General features: G+C 42.8%; 1 protein-coding gene across 2 annotated transcripts in view; it reads left to right on the forward strand.

Annotated features, from left to right (window-relative positions):
* The window catches only part of LOC136431361 (histamine H2 receptor-like), a 33,263-nt gene extending 17,146 nt beyond the window's left edge, over nt 1–16,117 (forward strand). For both annotated transcript variants that reach the window (XM_066422703.1, XM_066422704.1), the window contains one exon: nt 13,897–16,117. In XM_066422703.1, coding sequence (XP_066278800.1) covers nt 13,916–14,992 — 1,077 coding nt within the window. In that variant the 5' untranslated portion in view covers nt 13,897–13,915 and the 3' untranslated portion in view covers nt 14,993–16,117. The remainder of the gene's footprint in view (nt 1–13,896) is intronic.
* Nucleotides 16,118–20,074: the final 3,957 nt, after the last annotated feature.

Raw genomic sequence — 20,074 nt, forward strand, 5'->3', positions numbered from 1 at the left:
AGGTTTTTGGACTTGGTTCTTGGATGTTATATTATAAAGGTCTGAATCACGTCCAGCGAACTGGTATCCACCCCTACGCCACAGTGTTGGACAAAAATGTTTGCAGTGAAACGGTTGCCATGAAAATCTGATGAACACAAAACAACCTGCCCACACACATTTCTAAATTTACAGTATTACTGACACAAACTAGATAGTAACATGTACCGTAAGTGGACTGTAGTGAGATATAGTCTGGAGAGGTCGAGTGGGCTGTTTGCAGAAGTGTTTTAAAGATAGGGCACAATGTACAACACCACTCAACAGAGAGGCTAGCTATAGGGGCATGGTCAGGAATGCTTGCCTTGGCCTAGCCATGGCCATATGAGACTATGATTCTGTTGCTATAGGGTATTGAACTGTTTGTGGTGAAATAAGCATGACCCAGGAAGTTCCCACAACTTGCATGGGGGTGGATAAAAATGATTTTGCCCCAAGTTTGTTTTGACTCGTGTACTGCTATGAAAGCCAAATGGATTGAAATTCGGCGAGGAAGAGCTAGTTGCTGTAAGGAGAGATAGGAGGAGCTTTTTCCAGAATAGACACTTCTTGCATGGAGGTGGTTACAACATCATTATTAATCATTTTGGGGGCAGTTTTGCCCAAAATGATGCTTTTTGCAATTGTCTTCCGTGACATCCTAATTCCTATGTAAGTCAAGTAAATTTGGTGAGGACTCAGGTGTAAGGTCTTTGCACCAGATAAGGTGCAAATGATCGTGGAGTAGTCCACTTCTTAAATGGAGGTGATTTTTGGCATTTTTGGTGCCTGTTAAATACCCAGGTACCCTGCTAGGAAAGCTAAATGGCTTGAAATTTGCAGTGGGAATAACTTACTGGTAATAAGGAAAGCATTATCCTGGGACAGTCCACTTTTCGCTTGGGGGTGGTTGAGAATGATTTTAAGTTTGCGATAAAGAGGTAACCGCAAAAACCTAGGTCACTGGCAACGTTGGTTTTGACTGTTTGATACAAATGTAATAGGATTTCCAGTGTGGCTATGAGAGATCAGACCATGGACTTGATGACAATACATGTACATGTGGCTGAATCTTGTACAACACATCCAAGGCTGCCCAAAAATTCATTCAAAAGTTATGGACCTCTTCTTGGGACCAATGTGAACATGGACGGGCTTAAACAGGAGTGTCGTATGACAGGTTTTTATGACCTATCATTTGAAAATGACTTCTTGCATTTGAGGGACGAAATTCAACAGGCTTTATCGTAATTTGAAATTGAATGCCTTTCGATTCCCAAACATGAAACAAAATATCTGGTGGGAACACAGGTGTCAGCGATGTTCTTGTAATCTTTTAGTTTATTCATAATTTGCTTATAGCTGTAGAGAGAAAATTGAGTGTTTGCAGTCATATGTGGGCAAAAAGTTTTGCGGTGGTTTTAAGTTGTGCTGAAAGTTCACCGCAAAAACCATGAACATCAAACCACAGCGAACATTTCTGCATTTACGGTATTTTGACCAACTTACTAACAGTCTCGTACTAGCACATGTATCTCCCAGTCCCAGGTACTACTTGGTAAGTTTGGAGATTCATACTGTACATGTTCTGTCCTGTTTTACAGAAATAACTTATAGCAGATCCCAATCTATCTTAGTTAGGTACATTGTATTGTATTGTATAATAAGATGATGAGCGTCAGGTGAACGAAGGCAACTGAGTGAATATTTCCATCCAAGTTATGATATACTAGTATATTGAACCTCCTTAAATCACCCTATCTATTGCCCGCAGTTCCCTTGAATCTCCATGTTCCATATTGTCCATAGTTGTCTGGTAGACTCTACTTAAGAAGGAGGATATACATATTATGTAATAGATATGTGGTAACCATGACAACAAAGGAAACTGTGTTTAATATTACATTTTATACATTAAAAAGGTGAAGCAGTCATCCTCAATTGAGGTGACATGGAAGTATGATGCTTTTTCACGTAGCTAGTGGTATTGATAATGCAATGCAGCTTCGCAAGGGCATGAACAAGCACACCAGGTCACCCCTACTCAGTACTCTTCTGTGTTGGGTTCTTTTACGTGCAGAGGTTTCACGTTTGAGGCTTACGCCCAAAGCTCCCTCATACACAGGGACGCCGGCTTTTCTGAGTTTTCATCACCATATCGGAATTAATGGATGCAATCCCTTACAACATGTCCCAGCTGAATTCGACCCTGGGATTGAACCCCAGCCCAAAGGATCAATGGAAAAGCAGCAGGTTGCGTTACCGGTTGTGCCACAGGGACATGTCTTAGAAATAGTAAACGCAGCTTCCTAAAGTGAAGTTAGTCGCCATGGCTAATGGCCTATACCAGTATAAAATGTAGCCATTCACCTGACTTATCAAATTTGTTATGATCACTATCTAGACAATGAGGTGGTTAACTGTCCCTACAGCTAGCTACATGTATATAACGTCATTATACATTTAATTTGTATTTTAATGAAATACAAATCATGTAATGTATAAGTTATATAACAACGTTATATACATGTAGCTAGCAATTCGTCCCAATCACCCTTTCAAGTTCCGGGTCACATTTAGAAAAACGGCAGATAGCGCTGTAATCCGTTGAACAAAATCCAATCGACGGCCGAATAGAGGACTAGTGTCTCTTGTCAGTTGTCACTATCATTTTATGCCAAATTCCTGATATTATGTCCTTTCCGACATTGCAAGTAAATATCTCCTTGTTGAGTGATTTGGAACTAAGTTGATCATTGTGTTGCCTTTTGTATTTGTTGTAAGACTAAGAGAGCTGGCATAGATTCTAGGTTTTTCGAATCGGTAACTAAATTGGTTGCTATGTTCTGTCTATTCCCTGTAATCGAAGGCTGAACCGGCGGCAAAATCCAATCGAGGGCTGAATCGAAGGCTGTGAATCGAAGGCCGAATCGAGGGCTAGTTTCAGCTTGGTGCTATAGGGACAGTTACTAGTAACTACCTCATTGTCTAAATAGTGATCATGCTGAAATATAACCTGTAATCAAAGCATACTGTATTTCAATAGACTTCAAACTCTTTATGTGTATTCCGGTGTATTCCGAAAATATCATTCTGAAATGTTCTAGTAATGAATGGAGTATGATTTGAATGAACGTGGCCAATGAATAAATGCCAGTAACAGCAGCAGTGCCATTGTTGTTGTTGTCCTTGCTTAACGTCTATTATATCACGAGACGTGGTCTCTTGATGCTGGGTTATGCTTGGTTCGGTTAAGAGTCACCTGTCCGTCTACGTATTTAACTCTTGGTGACATATGTATCAAAAATATATAATGTAACGTTACATTTTTACTCGCGGTGATGTCTTATCGCCCCCCTCCCCTTTCACATCGGGCTTGGCCCGAGCTAGTGCGGCAGATTATTTAACGAGGATCTGTGCCTATTCAATACAAAAATAATCGGTATAAATGAACCAGGGTTGCTCACCTCACCATGGAACAGGCAGAGTTTTGCTGCTGGACGACCAACGACGATATATGGATCCGGGCGTCCCGATGCGGACCTAAAATTCACCGTTCTGTACTGCTCTCGTGCACTCTCGCGAGCTTTCAGTCCTACAGTCCTGTATCTGTGGTGTCGTTCCATGCCCGGAGAGCCACCTCCCGTCCAGAGCCTACCGTTAACCAATGTCTCTCAAGAGCCAGGAGACGTCTCCTGGCCCAGTTATAACTGGCTAACGGTGGTCACCTCTACATAAGCGTAGGCTGTTCCTTGCGTGATTACTAATTTGTTGTCATTATGAATTTCGCGTAGGAATGACTGGAAGTAAATGTTCTTTAAACGTTGTTGAATAGAGGAAATGATTGGAATAATAGTAAACAGCCATTATACGATATCGACGTTTCCTTGACGACAATGAAACTGGCGACCCCTGAAATCGATCCCTACACATCTGGCGATGACACGTGTAAAGAGTGGCACGGTGGTACGAGTCAGATGAAACCTTTTGAGGAAGAGGAGCGTTAATCTCCACGTGACATACCTTGCCTGGCGTTAATCAAGCGTTGTGGACTTGGGATCTAAAGCCTCACAGATACTGCTAATCATCATAAATGATGTCCTGTCTTGAGTATATACAGTGACATCGTCAGAGGTCTTACCTGACTCTGGTGTTTTAGGCCGTACGTATTCCCACAGTCGGCAAAATCTATGCGAATCAGTTCGCATCATTGGCCATTCGAATCGATTCGAATAGACTTTCCTGAATGTAAACAGCCCAATTCGGGATCGATTCGCATCCATCCAGTCCACCTCTCGGGAGTGGATTGGGGTGGATTGACTCGAATCGACCAGCAGCGTGCCGTAGGTGTGAACACACAAGTCGGCACAATACGAATAGCTCTGACGTCACGAAAAACTTCACATTCCAAATCATACAGTCTCAAAGCCGACACATTCCAACACCACACAGCACACTTTACACTTGGATTTCTCTCACTTTCTATCAGACATACTGTGTTTGCGACTTTGAGTGTTGACGCAGGAGAGTGGTTTCAATAGCAGGTGTTAAGTAAACGTAACAGTATTGATAGCTATTCGAATTGAAAAAAATAATGCGAATTGCGGAAGCACGCACTTACGAACTTTTAAAGCAATTCCGTGGCTGAGGGACGCCCACCTGGCTTTACCTAATTACAGTTCGTCCTCGGTAGTAATCTATGAAATGCGCGCCCCTTCCCCGGTCCTGAAGGGGTCCTGAAACTGGGGTTAGGTGACTGGTTGTGCGCAAAACAGTTTTGGGGCTTTGGACATTTTCAAACTTCTGAAATGCCATTTCCTGCATTTAGAGGGGTAAATTTGACCTAAAAAACACATGGAAATGTGCACAATTGTCACGTTTTTAATCCAACTTGGACAGGTTTTTCAGAAGTTTCGAGACAATGTTGACGTTCTGACAATCATACATTGGGCGCCCCGAGACACAGTTAAAGGTGCAAAAAGAACTACGAGAGTTCCACGACCACATACCTTCGCCAAATGATGCTAACCTTAACGAATGATGTATTAGAAACGCTTTTCATCTATCATGCAAAAAAGGATCTCATTTGCATAATTCAGTACATGTAGTTGACGATCTCGTTTAGCCAAATAACACAAGTTGGTCAAAGTATAGAAGTCCTATCTTAGCAAAGAAGGCCGTTCTAGTATTTTCTTATCAGTTATGCCAATGAGGGTCAAGTTCACACGGTTAATGTTTGATGATCTTCACCTTCAACCAAATTCCAGATACCACAGGTATCAAATTACCGTCACGTACCACCATGGAAGTATAGATTTTTCACATCATCGTAGTAATTACGCAAATTATGGCCTCGTTTGCATAATTGCTATGTCAATTGATGCTCCTCTCTTTCTCAGTAACGTTAGTCATTTGTTTTAAAGCCCTATCATGAAAATCTGTGGTCCATGGCCCCAATAATTCCAGCCCTGGTCACACCAGCTGGTGTCCTTGTATGTAGGTAGAAACCAATGTTCCTCATTGACTCTGTCAATAAGGCCCTGATTTGCATAAATGCATCTTATGTTAAGTATTCATCCCCTAGGTACCTACCTACCCAAAACAACGAAAACCCACCAACCCCAGCTTGAGTTATCCTTCAACTTCAACTTGTTGAACCCCCAGATACTCGGGGATGGTGCGGGGGAAGAATGAATGTTTATAAGAGTCTGTCCGGGCGTTAAGTGGTTGACATTTGAGCGTGTGACTTCTCTGGGTGCGCACCTGAGCTGGTTTCAGTAGACTATCTGTGTTAATATTGTAGTTATTGACTAGCTTATAGAAAAGGTGAGGCGGGCGTTCCTCCTCCTTTCGGAGAGAAGGGGCCACTGCAGGTCACTGCAGGTCATCCTCCAACGTTTCCAACAAAATGGCCCACCGCAGTTCCAAAGTAGCCGCTAGGGAACTCAAAACGACCATAGCATCAAACTGAATTTCTCTACGATGACTTTCGTCTCCCCGACATCTCCCCACCTACCCAAATTCATGAACATTGATCCACAGCTCCTTGGGTTATGCTGTACATCCCCATTCACTTCAAAATAGCATAACCTTCTTGTCGAATGTAGAAAAAGACGTCCGAAGACGCCGAAACGCCAGTCGGGCTAATCTGGTCCCCCGGACAGGGCTGCAGGCTGTCTGGGATTCCTCGGCACAGCTTCTATGCCTGCCTGACCAGCTAATACCCACCTCGGTAATTTGCTTTCCTGGTTTGAGAGTGCATAAGACACCAATGACATCAAATTAAGTATTTCCGGAAATTACCTAAACAATGATAATATTGTTTAATAACATAGACATTTGTGCAAAATATATACACTTCTGATGTTGTTGAACATCGAATCATCAAAACATCATACCTCCAGCTTTTGATTCTTCCCACATTAATCAGTGACTTCACAATGAACATGGAAGCCGATTTGGAATTTTGCACTGCGGCTAGGAAAGAACGTTATTTTGAGAAGCAAAGATCTGTGTTGGCCTCGAAAACAGTCTGGCGGGAACGCTGCTTTTTCCTTCATTAAGGCAGAGACATTGTTAGATGCAGCACATATTGTATCTCACATATAGATTATCTGGTGAACCTTGCCGTTCGGACCACAGCACATTAATTCATAAGGTTCGATTCTGTATCCCAGGCAAACATTGTCCATCGGGTTCTGTTAGAAAATGTTCAAAAAGGCTTCATTTACCCGAGAGGTGTTCTAAAATAGATACATCTAGACAGGCAATATTTGCGAGCAAATACAGCATATTCTATCCATATCCTTCTCTCAAAATGGACCGTTCCATTATTGAATTTCTTAAAAAAGCAACCCTCGTGCTAGAACGGTCTCTTCCGGCAGCACCTACAGTTAAAATGGAAGATCTATCGATATTCCACTCTTTTTCAATTAAATATGTCGCATCACTAGCCAATAGTATGCTTTTGTAACTTGTTGTTTTTGCATTCGTTAGAATTCAGTTGTAGCAGTTTATTGGTAGATGTAACGTTGGGTAACATAAATTCGCGGGGTACTTAAATTCGCGATTTTTCGAAAACGGGGTATTTAGGGATATGTGCTAGATGCAACATAAGTACATGTAATACCGCTAGAAATGCAAACCTGACAGACTTACGTATTCAGAACACTGTCTGAAAAGCTTCGATAAGCATGCATTAGAAGGCGACGAGGTCAAAAACTCTCCGTCCCTTATTGGAACAGTCTGAGGGCTTCGTGGGAGAATTACACAACATGGTTGTCGGCTGGTTTATAAGAAAAATGTCACATCCGCTTCCTGCTAAACGCAATTATTTACAAGACAACTTATTACAATCTCTTTTGCTAACCTGCAACTGGATTCTAAGTGTGATCAATCATCAAAACTCCTCTCTGTTGCTACAACCTACGGCACGTGTATTTCCCGCCGCCATATTGTTAACCAGAATCCTGTTGTCAAGCAGACGACAAAGGTTTGTGAGGAACACTTTTTGGTCTAAATGCTGCGTGTGATTGTGGACTGAGGAAGATATTTTCCTCAAAGTTTGCTCCTAACACAACAAGGAACACATGGACATAGTAGTATTACCATTGCTACGGCATCCAGCTAACTTTCCATGAATAATGTAACGTTACACGTTGCCCGATGATGACGATGGGCCGACTTTGAGTGAAGTTCTACCGACTCAACACACGGGTTGTTCCCGAACTGGCCTGATGTGTGCGGTACGGCCGTTTTTTTCGTGTATTTTTTTTTACTTGAACACGTCTATATCCATAGCACTCTCCTCAAGCCAAGGATGGAACGAATAGCTGCTGTATAAACTGTGATTAGCGGTAAGATATTCAAGACGAATCTTCTCTCCCGAATTAATGTGCCCCCCTGTCCTACAGCACCGTCATTGTGCGTGCGGCGGACGGTAGTTTCAAGTTGAAATACTATGGTGTCAGCACGACTAGAGACAAAATCTACCATACATATGATTAGTGCAAAGATAGTACATGATACTGACAGAATTATCGAAAAAAAGGATGGTTTATTGTTCTGCTAGATTGATTTCAGTCAACCATTATCGGAAAAATCCCGAATTTATGTTACCCAACGTTATATTTTTCTATTCACCGACAGATGATTTAGCCCTCACTCTATGAAACATCCCAAAATGTTTGAATGGATATGTCTTTGCTTTTAGTCATGCCTCGATACAATGAATAATGATTTATCCCCGTTATGAAAGGCTGTTGTAATTTTCTCAGCCCCGCAAAAATCACAAGTGCTCGGCCCTTCAACAAAAACAGACATTACAACGCGCAAGAGACACTCGATACGAGAGACATAGAAAAATATTTATGTTGACCTCTGCAGATAAAAGCACTTTGCTATTCCGTCACTCCTGCACTTTGATGATGAAAATGCATCAAAATTTTATCCTTGAAGCTAGCATACTGCCATTGCGCATCAAATTGCACGAAATAAGACACAAGGTTCAAACAAACACAAAATGCCTGTTTTAACTCCAAAGGTCTGGAAACCAGACTGTTGCCAGGGCCCCGAACGCCAGCTCTTCGGCACCAGGTGCATCACGCCTCCGTAGAAATTCTGCCTCAGGCCCCTTAGCAACTCAAGCTGTTAATTGAATTCAAACAGGCAAAATTGCAGGTATGTGGTTAGTTAGACAGGCGGGGGAAAAAGCTGACAGTGCCGTGGGATCCTATCGACCACTGTCCTTGGAGAGGCTGTGACCAGGGCACGAGAGGCCTGCATAGAGACTACATACAGTGGGAATGGGGACGTGGCATGACGAATAGCGGATGGCAGCTGTTTACCGATAATCATCTGGGAAAGATGCAGTGGGAAAGTCTGGCTGCATTCTTCATTTGTACAACAATCTGTCCATACCAGCAAATCGGGAAAACTCACACGAGAAGCCTTGATTATATAGTGTACATAATCATGCAGCTTGGGAAGGATCAGGTACACCTGGCGGAGAACTGTCTCTAGTTGCTGACATTTTAGGTGAGACCCATTTTTTTCCTGTCTGAATTCTTTGACGTCAAAAATGCGAATATATTCTCAAACCTGTCGTCGCAGGTTGTCTTTAGAGATAAGCTCTTATCAAGGGGCAACTATTACGCTATTTACAGAGGGAAGTTTGAACAGGTTGATTGTACGCATTTTCTTTGCTTTTTGCTCTATTACCTACGACCCAGAACTTTTGGATAAACAATTATCACAATACTTCGAAAATGCTCTAGGTCATAACGTAGCCTTCTTGGCTTAAGTATGGACAGTGGTTTCGCGTTACATTTCTGCATGAGTTGGAAGTAACCATAATTCCTCCCATCCTGAACTGAGTCGGAATGAATGGCTCCAACAATTAAAGTCAACAAAAAGGGGCAACCGGCGCGTAGACTAACAAGACAGTTGTCATAGGGATGCGTGCATCCAAACAATGTCCCCAATTCTTCCCGTGGGATTAGTGCAAAAGCTTTTCTTTCACGATGGTTGTTTTAGAGCTACGCTTGGTCCTATGGTCGCTGTACAGCGATAGTTGCTATGGGTATTTAAACAGAAGCTCATAGGTCCCTCAGATATATGAATAGATATCGGGAAAAGTCGGTATATCGTATTGCAGTCACGTTTCTTGCTGCAGGTTTAGTTTGACGTTACGGTTTACATAAGCCAGCGAGAAAGAACGCAAACAGACTGACCTGGAACAACATTTGTCTGCCTCCGCTGGCCCGTGTGATAGGAGAGTTCAGCTCTTTTGCAAAGGGACGAGAAAAAGGCGGTGGAAATTGCGTCTATCCCAAATCCTCCGACTACTAGTGTGTACTTACGCGTCTCCAAGATTCATGGCCTGATCTGTTGGAGCTGACCACAGGTCGAACACTGGCCCCGAACTGAACAAGGTTGGTGCGCTTAAGTAGCCTGTTTGACTCCATGTACAGCACATACAATAAGGGGCGTAGTGGTCATGTATAAACAATATATACGGTAGAAATTGCAGTATATTTGTGTGAGTGAGTGTGTGTGTGCATGTGTGTGTGTGGGGGTGTGTGTGCGTGTGTGTGCATGTATGTGTGAGTGAGTGTGTGAGTTAGTGAGTGTGTGTGTGTGTGTGCCTGTGTGTGCTTGTGTGTGTGCGTGTATGTGTGAGTGAGTGAGTGAGTGTGTGTGTGTGCGTGCCTGTGTGTGTGCTTGTGTGTGTGTATGTATGTGTGAGTGTGTGCTTGTGTGTGTGTGTGTGTGCTTGTGTGTGTGTGTGTGTGTGTGTGTGTGTGTGTGTGTGTGTGTGTGTGTGTGCTGGTGTGTGTGCGTGCGCGTGTGTGTGTGTGTGTGTGTGTGTGTGTGTGTGTGTGTGTGTGTGTGTGTGTGTGTGTGTGTGTGTGCTTGTGTGTGTGTGTGCTTGCGTGTGTGCTTGCATCAGGGCGAGGCGAGAGGGCAGTGTTAAAGATCCCGGCCACTACTACGGTATAATATTACCCCCATCGAAACCTCTGCTTGGAGAATAGCATCACCCGTAAACAGAATGCGATTTGGCACCTATTTCAGTTGATGGCCTTTTCGTTTCTTGAGAGCGATCGATAGCCTCTTAAAGTACTCTCGGACCGTCAGTTTTGCCTGGAGGGTTTGAGCATGGTCCTAATGACTCCCGATTGCGGTCTCTTTGGAGAGAATTACTTCAGCATGTAAACGTCAACAAAGAGAGGAGGATGTCAGGGAAAGGAGGGGAAAGTTGATCTCTGACTCCCTCTGGTGGGGCCTAGAGCTCTGCAAGCAGGTTTACGTATCCGAACATTTCTCTTCGTTTGCCTCGTCCACACATTTGATCACAATAGAAGTCGACTTTAAAATGTATAGTTCTTCAAATAATGCAAGGATTAAGTTCTAAATGGGGGCGTCTCGAGGAAGACAATGGCGAACATTCGTCACGCTGTTGATTAAATCTGTCAAGTGGACTAATGGGAAAGTAAACAAAAAACTGTTTCATTTGGATTATTTTGCTCTGTATATACATATACACGCCGTTTTATCAAGCTTTAGCTCCTTCCTTCCAGTTAATTAGTTTCATGAAGATTCAAAGATACAACAGGAGATGACAGTGTTTGTCAACACAAACTTGTTATTTTGCGGCCCCACGTGGTACTAGCCTGGCATCCGGCCTTGCTTACTTGTGTCCGCTCCAGCCGTCGCGTCCAAGATGAACAATGATGCATTTTAGGCTATCGCGTGGCGTCTATTTATGTAAACTTTAAGGTATAACTTGGCAGTCCGGTCACTGGCCTTGATTCCATGTAAACCGCTAGTCTAACACACACATACACACACCATGACACACGTGCACACACACACACACACACACACACACACACACACACACACACACACACACACACACACACACACACACACACACACACACACACACACACACACAGGCACGCACCCCCCCACACACAGACACATGCACGCACACACACACACACACACATGCACGCACACACACACATGCACGCACACACACGCACACACACACACATGCATGCACACACACACAAACACACACACACACCCACATACACGCATGCACATTATTAGAAATTCATTGTCTGAAATGTTAGCAGTATGGCATGTTGACTTTGTGACTGTGTTAGATTGTTGGCAAGGTAGCGACCATTGGACGCGGACTAAAGCTAACAAGACTGGATTCCAGGCTAACCCTTTCAAAACCACGCTAACGTGTATGCATGGCTGAAAGCTCCTCCCAATTCAAACACCTCAGAAGAGACGGTGCGATGACATAACCCAACACAAAACTACAATGTAATGATGATCAAAGACCTGCTGCGTTGTTGAATATATGGTACAGTAGTTACAACTACTCAGTTTCAGTCAAATAGCAGCAAACAAAAGCTGTCGACAAGTGAATCCGCTAGTTGACAATTTCAGAAACCCTCAAGAAACATTTTAGGAATGAAAGAATTGCCTCACCGAAAATTAGTTTGCTAATGAGATTTTGATCGGAAAGTTTGCATAGAGGACAGTACAATAGGAGGATAAGAGGGGTGGCGTGGGATTTTGGTGAAAAACGATACGCTAATTATGGCAATTAAGTGACTCGGGGTTCGCCAGCATTCCCGGATTAGTATAACTGCTGATTGTTCGACACGTTATGCCAGCTTAAAGAGGTAACAGTACCCGCTCTATTATAATGAGCGAACATACCACCGAAAAACGTCGGTGACCACTTTCCAATACAGCCAAACCAGTACTAGTGACGTCCTCTTCACAAGAACCACTTGGCCACTGTGATTCCTTAGATTATTAGATTATTATTTTATCTGTCTATGTCTGCCTGTCTGTCTGTGAACAGCATAACTTGAGAAGTTGTTGATGAATCTTTCTGATATTTGGTATATTGGTAGCTATTGGCAAAATGAAGAATAAATAGATTATGGGCCGCCTTCCGCGATACTACAGCAGGACTTCTGGTTTTCATATCTTGTATGTGTTCTGGACTGCTATGGTCATGATAGCCATTGGACTCATCAAGAAGTAAGTGGCATTAGTTTGGGCCCTCTATCAGTATCTTTTATAACTGCAGGGGCTAGTTTTAACTGTTTTCTTATAAAAAGCTATCAAAAGCTATTTGTGACAAAAATCAAAACCATAGTATGTCCATGACAAAAGATACAAAAAACAAAAGTTCTGCTGCAGTACCAAGGTTACAATCCAGGGGCCTCAACAGAGATCTTGACCTTTGTCTTCCCAATATCAACCAACATTATACCAAATATCATTATAATCCATCCAGAGGTTCTAAAGTTATGCTGACCGCAAATATCCGGAAATACAAACACACACACACACACACACACACACACACACACACACACACACACACACACACACACACACACACACACACACACACACACACACACACACACACACACACACACAAAAAAAACACGGGCAGACACTGACACACGGGCAGACACACGGGCAGACAGACACACAGACAAGTACATAGACACAAAGACAGGCCAAAACAATACCTCCATTTTTCGTGCCAACTGCAGACATTCTTGACTGTACTTTTACGGTACCAGATGTAGATATAGATACAGGTAGCTAACTTTCAGACAGGACCGTTTTCACATGTATAAATTTTTAGGTACTTAATAAAATGAGAGATTTGCCAAAAGACTTTTCTTTGATAAAGTATCGATTCATCGTGCGAAAGATCAAATATGTATACAGGACACGAATTATTTTAGTTCAAAGGATAGTCCGCTCCTTCTACGTTTGATGAGTTTGATAATGGACGGTCCCGAGTAGGGCCCAACCTGTCGACGCGTTACGTCATCACACGAGCGGGTGGAACAGGTCGATAAATACACAAAATTACCAGATAACGACGGGCACATTCCCACTCCTATTCTTCACTTGCGCCATGAAAGGCCGTTGCGAATGCCACTCCACTCTTTTAGACGCGAATAGATAAATCTGTACTGAGTTAACGTAAATGTCTCTGAGAATGTACGGGACCTGTCCCGCCTATCGCCGATACCATTCGTCACTGCCACACGATGACCGGTACAAAAGCCTCGAGCTTTGCTGACAGGAGACCTCCTGATCAAACCTGTCAGAGCCTGACCTTTCGTACGGAGCCAGGCTGTTGTGTGGGCGAGAGGTACCGGGTCGGGGGATCCAGGCGTGATTACTCAGGCACCTCATCAAATCCCCATTAGGCCATACCTTCGACTGAAACAGTGTTAGAGATCGGGGAAGACTCGGTATTAACGTTCTCTTCTTCCTGTGTATTTCTTCTTCCCCATGTCGAACTCCCAGGGGCGTACGAGGCGGCAGAATGGACAACCTGACCCTCGCCGTGACTGACAACAGCACGCTGCTCCCCGGCGGCGGCGACACGGCAGCCCGGGCCCCGTACGGAGGGAAAACTCTGTTCGCTGCCGTCCTTGTGGGAACTTTCCTCGGAATCATCACCCTTGGGACCATAATAGGAAACGTCCTGGTCTGCTTAGCTGCTGTGGTGAACCGAAGACTCAGAAGCATCACCAACTACTTTGTCGTGTCGCTCGCTGTAGCGGACCTTCTAGTCGGGGTGCTTGTGCTTCCGTTCAGCACAATATTCGAAGTGACCCGTTACTGGAACTTCGGACTGATCCTGTGTAACCTGTGGGTCTCTCTGGACGTGCTTTGCTCCACCGCGTCCATTCTCAATCTCTTTGCCATCAGTTTGGACAGATATTACGCCATTACTCGCCCTTTTACCTACAGTAACAAAATGTGCAGACGTAAAGCCTTCATGGCGATCGCCGTAGTCTGGATCGTGTCTCTGCTGGTGTCGTTCCTGCCTATCTGGGTCGGGTGGAACACGGGAGACGGCCGGCTACAGAACATAGACGACCCGACCCAGTGTAGTTTCAACAACACGAACGTCTACTACATCATGATCGTTGCGTTTGGCACCTACTACATTCCTCTCATCATCATGTGTATTACCTACTTCAGAATATTCCTCATCGCGAAAGAGCAGGCGAATCGAATCAACGCACTGCAGCCAGAAGTTCGTGACGCAAACCGGCGACAGAATCAAAACTTGGCAAACGAACACAAGGCGACGAGAACTCTAGCCGCCGTTCTAGGAGCCTTCATAATCTGCTGGACTCCCTACTTCACCGTGTTCACCATTACCCCGCTGTGTGGCTGTACAATTCCAGAACAGCTGTACTCAGTGGTGCTTTGGCTGGGTTACATCAACTCTCTCCTAAACCCGTGTGTTTACGCCTTCATGAACAAGGAATTCCGTAGAGCGTTCAAAAAGTTGTTGTGCTTCCAAACAAACAGCGTGTGCTGCTGCAACAACCTTCGGAACGGCGGGGTGGACACGCCGACACATTCAACTGCGCACCGCCACTCATGAACTGACACACGGACAACCAGGTTCAAATACCGGTAACGAAAGTCCATCACTTCTGCTGCATTTATTGACGAAAACATTCGAGGTATGTTGGACAGATATCAAATATCAAAAAGACTCTTTAGTAGATGTTGTAAGACTAGTCGGAAAAAAGAACTGTGGTAAATGTAAAGAAATATGAATAGCACAACTCAAAGCTCAAAACAACGTTCTTATAACGGAATATTATTCTACACGTACTATATTATGTGATGCGGCAGGGCCGTATATCCGTACACGCATAGTTTTAGGCTGTTGTAATAGGTGATGTGGTTCTATGTAAGATCATGTAAGATACGCCCGATCTTGCCAAAAACGTGTTTACCTAATAATTGTTTATCTAAACAGACTGCATCTGTATTTTCCCAGGAATGAGACATGCCCATTGTTGTTGTTGTTGTTGTTGTTATAGCAGTTATTCTAAGGATTACTCGGGTTTTCCTACACAGGGGTCAAAATGATGTATCTGCACATCGTAATGATTCTTTTATTTTGCTGCAACTAAATTCAAACGTCTATTTGTTCTGTCAAACAAACTTTGTCCATAGTAAGCCACTCTATGTCATGCATTCCCAAACAAAGAACTGAGAAGATTTCAGGTGGTACGAAACGACTTTTACTGCGTAATTCTTAAAGAAATACAGAGAATTGCAAAGTTTTGGAATGCAGTGGAGTATTTATTCTGTAACACGTTTGGTTTCTAGTTTAAACAAGGGTAAGCGAAGTATTTTGACCTCTGTAGTCTAGGGTGTGGAACAAGGCCGACCTGTTGTATATACCGGTCACCATGGTCACCAAGCGGCCGGGTAGGCACACTGTTGACCTAACCGGTGTTACTGGTCAGATTAAAGGATTTAAGGTGCAAACCCGGTCCTTGTTTGTGCCATTCTGTTGCACAACATGTACATTAACTACCTTTAATGAACACCAACTATCGTGGAGTGCATACATATTGTTTAGCGGTGGAGATTTAGACTCTAGATACGAGTGAACAGTTGTTATCCACAATGTATTATCTATTGTGAACTTTGTAACCTATGTCATCAGGGATCTATACATAACTAATAAAATATTTGATGGGCCAGTTTAGATGTTGGACTGCGACTGTGTTCTTAGAGGGTGTTGCCAGCTGTTACAGCAGAGTAACTCGGGGATTCGTTTTGTGTACAGGCCAATCTGGCTCAAAAAAGGGAGCGGTTGCTCGAATTTAAAATGATTGTCGTCATTTTCTTGCGAGCGACGCTCTTTTGAAAGGGGTTCCCATGGGAAAAAGCGTGGACAGTCGAGCTGCGACAAGAGGTGTGCGGGTCCTATTTATAGCTCTCTCTGTCCCACTTCTATCCAGATGGAATACAATGGCAGTTAGTCTAAAGTTAGTAACACGTCAAGTCAGTGAAACAGAATGTACCGCCGTATATTCTGTTTAAAGTTTACGGAGGGGATCTAAAACCGATCTTATTCTGCAAATACATTCGCTGAACTGACGTTTGACTAACTTTTAGTTGCACCTGGGCAGAGAGAAATCGTGATAACAGTTTAAAGATTCTCAGAAACTTTTCATAATGAACAGACTTCTTCGGCTTCGCTCAAGAGGGAGAAGTCTAAGAACGCAAGACGTACAAAACAACACCTGAAAACACACGACAACTTTTCAAACTAACGTTCACTTCAAGCGTCAACCATTCATGGGGTCAAATCGTTGATGCAGTCCACATTTTCTTTAAAACTTTGACTGCCAAGTGACACATGAAAAAGCATACAATCTTGTAAGCAATCAAAGCTCAATTGAATCACATGTAATTCATTAAAGTATTGTTGTACACAAGGACACAAAAGCACATGACATACATTTTGGCAATAAACCGAATCGCCAAAACTATCAAATGTTTTGTGCCAATTCTAAAGCAGTGGAATAAGAAAAGAAGTACAGAAATATTAAGGGGATACCGACGAAGGAAACTAAACACAAGAGTTTTAAAATATTTGAAATATTTTGAAGAGACTATACTGATAAAGGACGGTCTTAGATCATTGGAATAGTCGATTTTGTCCCTTTGAAGTAAATCTCAAAACGGTTTCACCTCAATTTCATTTTGGGTCACATTACGAGGCTGTGCATCCTCATGACTCTGGAGCAAGAACAATGTACGAGAATGAAAAATATAGAGAGTTATTTAATTGCGTAAACGATACAAGAATACGGACAAAGTCTCTTGCACACAAGTTTGACAACTTATATCAACAGCGCCACTTAACATTTAACATAACTCTGTTTTAAAAAAATGAGGCGCATCAAAGAGGAGTCATATCCGGAACCAAGGCTGATTTTGACCAAAAACACATAACTTCGTGCGTTTTTCAGCCATATTAGTATTTAATACCATTATTTTCCCAGCTGACCATGAGCAAAGTGAACAAACCTGGACCCGCAAAACCCTTTCATCGCCTTTTGCCGTGCACGACCACGTATCGTTAAGGAATTGTTCTGAAACGGTACAAAATGTTACTCTGGTCACGTTTGAGTAAGGTTATGACTCATGGCTTCTTCATCCTGCCTGAATCACAAGTAAAGCATTCATTTTCTGCTTGGTTGAGCAATTGTATCTAATATTAGGTCCTGAGAAGCCATTGCCTCAAGCTATGTTCCTTCGTCAGGTCGTTAATATTCCTACAGCATAGTAACTAATCTGAGGGGTTATGCCAGGACTTACCACTAGCATTACCGTTGGCGTTGGGTGACACAGAAGAATGTTTGAAATTTGAAATTATCGGGATAGAAAGAGCATTAACGTTTACCGACACTTACATTTGCATTTTAGGAATAGTTTTCTAAACTACATTTTGTTGAAAAAAATCATGTATCATAATAAATGATAATATCTCTTTATTCATATAACATAACCTCATAAACGACATATGGTTGCACTTCTCGAGTCAAGCCTGTTCTTTCCTCCAAATTTAAAACATTGTAAAGCAGCTATCACGGAGTTATGGCAGTTTTCCCACAGGACTTTGACAATCACTGATCAGAATCTCTGGCCTGCATTACACAAACAGAGTGGTTCTATTTCCTGACCGTATGTTAGTTTTCATGGTGTTCTTCAACACCTCACAATTTTAACATTTCAAGCACATTCTATGTACGCAATGTAGACACATCAACGTACGTAGGTTACTCTGAATGTTACCATGGTCTACTCAAGGGACTAAAGGTTCGAAAATCTGGTATTGGGAGATTTTTTCTTTCTATTTGAAATTCTTTTCATTCTTTCAAACCTCAGAAGAAAATGACAGTAACTGTCGGCATATTGTAAGCCAATTAAGTCCATTGAAAAAATTGATTGTTACCATGCACGCTTATAAAATTGAAAACCTTGTAGCCTCCGAAACGTCTGACCAGTATTTTTGGCACTGTAGGGGCATTGGGTCACTATGCCATGGCCATATAGAAGCAGTCTGTAGAGGGTATATGGCCATGGCATAGTGACCCAATCATTATTTATCTATTGGTTTATTTATCAATAAACCAATAAATAAATAATAATTGTGTCACCATGCCATGGCCATATACCCTCTACAGACTGCTTCTCTTACCTTCCGAACCGAGGCCAGGGCCCATTTATACCGGGGTGGAGTAAGGAAAGCATTTCAAAAGGACGGAGCGTCTGGCCCAGCCCCGTGACTTCGAATTCCCGATCCTGTGGCCGCTAGACTAAACACTATGCCATACATGCCACACTTCTATCATTAAGTGTTTTTCGAAGAATATCAAAATATCAAAGAACACCAATGTCGAGATTTTCTAATGCAGTACACATGTAATACCAGATGTAACGTTATATATTGTGATGCATGGAATTCATAAATCATTGTCCACAGGTTAATAACTGCAGCTGCTTGGATCCCATTAATCAGTTTTGTAGACCGTCCTTTCTCCAAGGTGACCGTATATGCCCTTCATTTGATCGTCTTCAATCTGCAGGTGCTGTTTATTGCGTTGGCCTCCAGGACTCATCAGCCATTTCATTTCGATCGGCAGCACAGCGTCTTTGCTAAAGCTTATCTGGTTTGGGGGTATGCAGAACCATTATTAGATATTATGTGGTTTCAATCTATAATCTCATGCCTATTGTCCCTTTTGCTGACCATGGTGATGACGCGATGTCGTATGGTCCGTAACCTGCCATGCCTTTGGACGGCAGAACGGTTTATTGTTCACGCAACGTCGATGTTGATGGAAAGATGAAATTAATTTGATAAAAAAGATGTAACTTTCTATGACAGTAATTATCTTCGCCGAGTACTTGTACTCGGAGAAGATTATGTTTTCGGTTGAAAAATCTGTTGGGTGGGTCTGTATGTATGTCAGGAGCATAACTCAAGAAAGCTTCAATGAATCTTTATGATTTTTGGTAGGTGTGTAGTGGTTGTGCAAAGGAAGGTCAAGTTCGAAAATGGTTCACCTTGCGTTATTCAACAGTACTGCAGCAGACTTTTAACTTTTTGTGTGTTTGTATGTAGGCAAAAAAATGACGGAAACGTTGATGGATCTTCATGATTTTTTGTAGGTGTGTAGATGTTGTGAAAATGGATCTCAAGTTCAAAAATGGTTCCCCTGGCATTTTCCGTCGGTACTGCAGCAGGCTTTGTGTGGATGTGTATTTGTATGTCGCCAGCATAACTCGAGAAGCTGTTGATGGATCTTTATGATATTTAGTGGATGGGTAGGGTTTACAGAAAGGAAGGTCAAGTTCTATAATGGGCCTCCTGGCGGGTACATAAGGTACTGCAGCGGAGCTTCAAAATTTAGGGGCATATTTTCTGAAAAGGCTATGGTCATGATTTTTGTGTGGTAGATACTTCATGCCACAGGAAGTAAGTTCTGTAAATTTGGGCCCCCTAGCGGTTTGTTAAGAACTGCAGTGGGTGTTTTTGTTTTGACATTCGGACATGAATAACTTGAGAAGGGGTCGACAGTTCGTCGTGATGTTTGGTATGTAGAGAGCTGAGATAATACTTTACATAATCAATGACTAATTATGCAAA

This window comes from Branchiostoma lanceolatum, chromosome 3, assembly GCF_035083965.1.
Source record: "Branchiostoma lanceolatum isolate klBraLanc5 chromosome 3, klBraLanc5.hap2, whole genome shotgun sequence".
Lineage (NCBI taxonomy): Eukaryota > Metazoa > Chordata > Leptocardii > Amphioxiformes > Branchiostomatidae > Branchiostoma > Branchiostoma lanceolatum.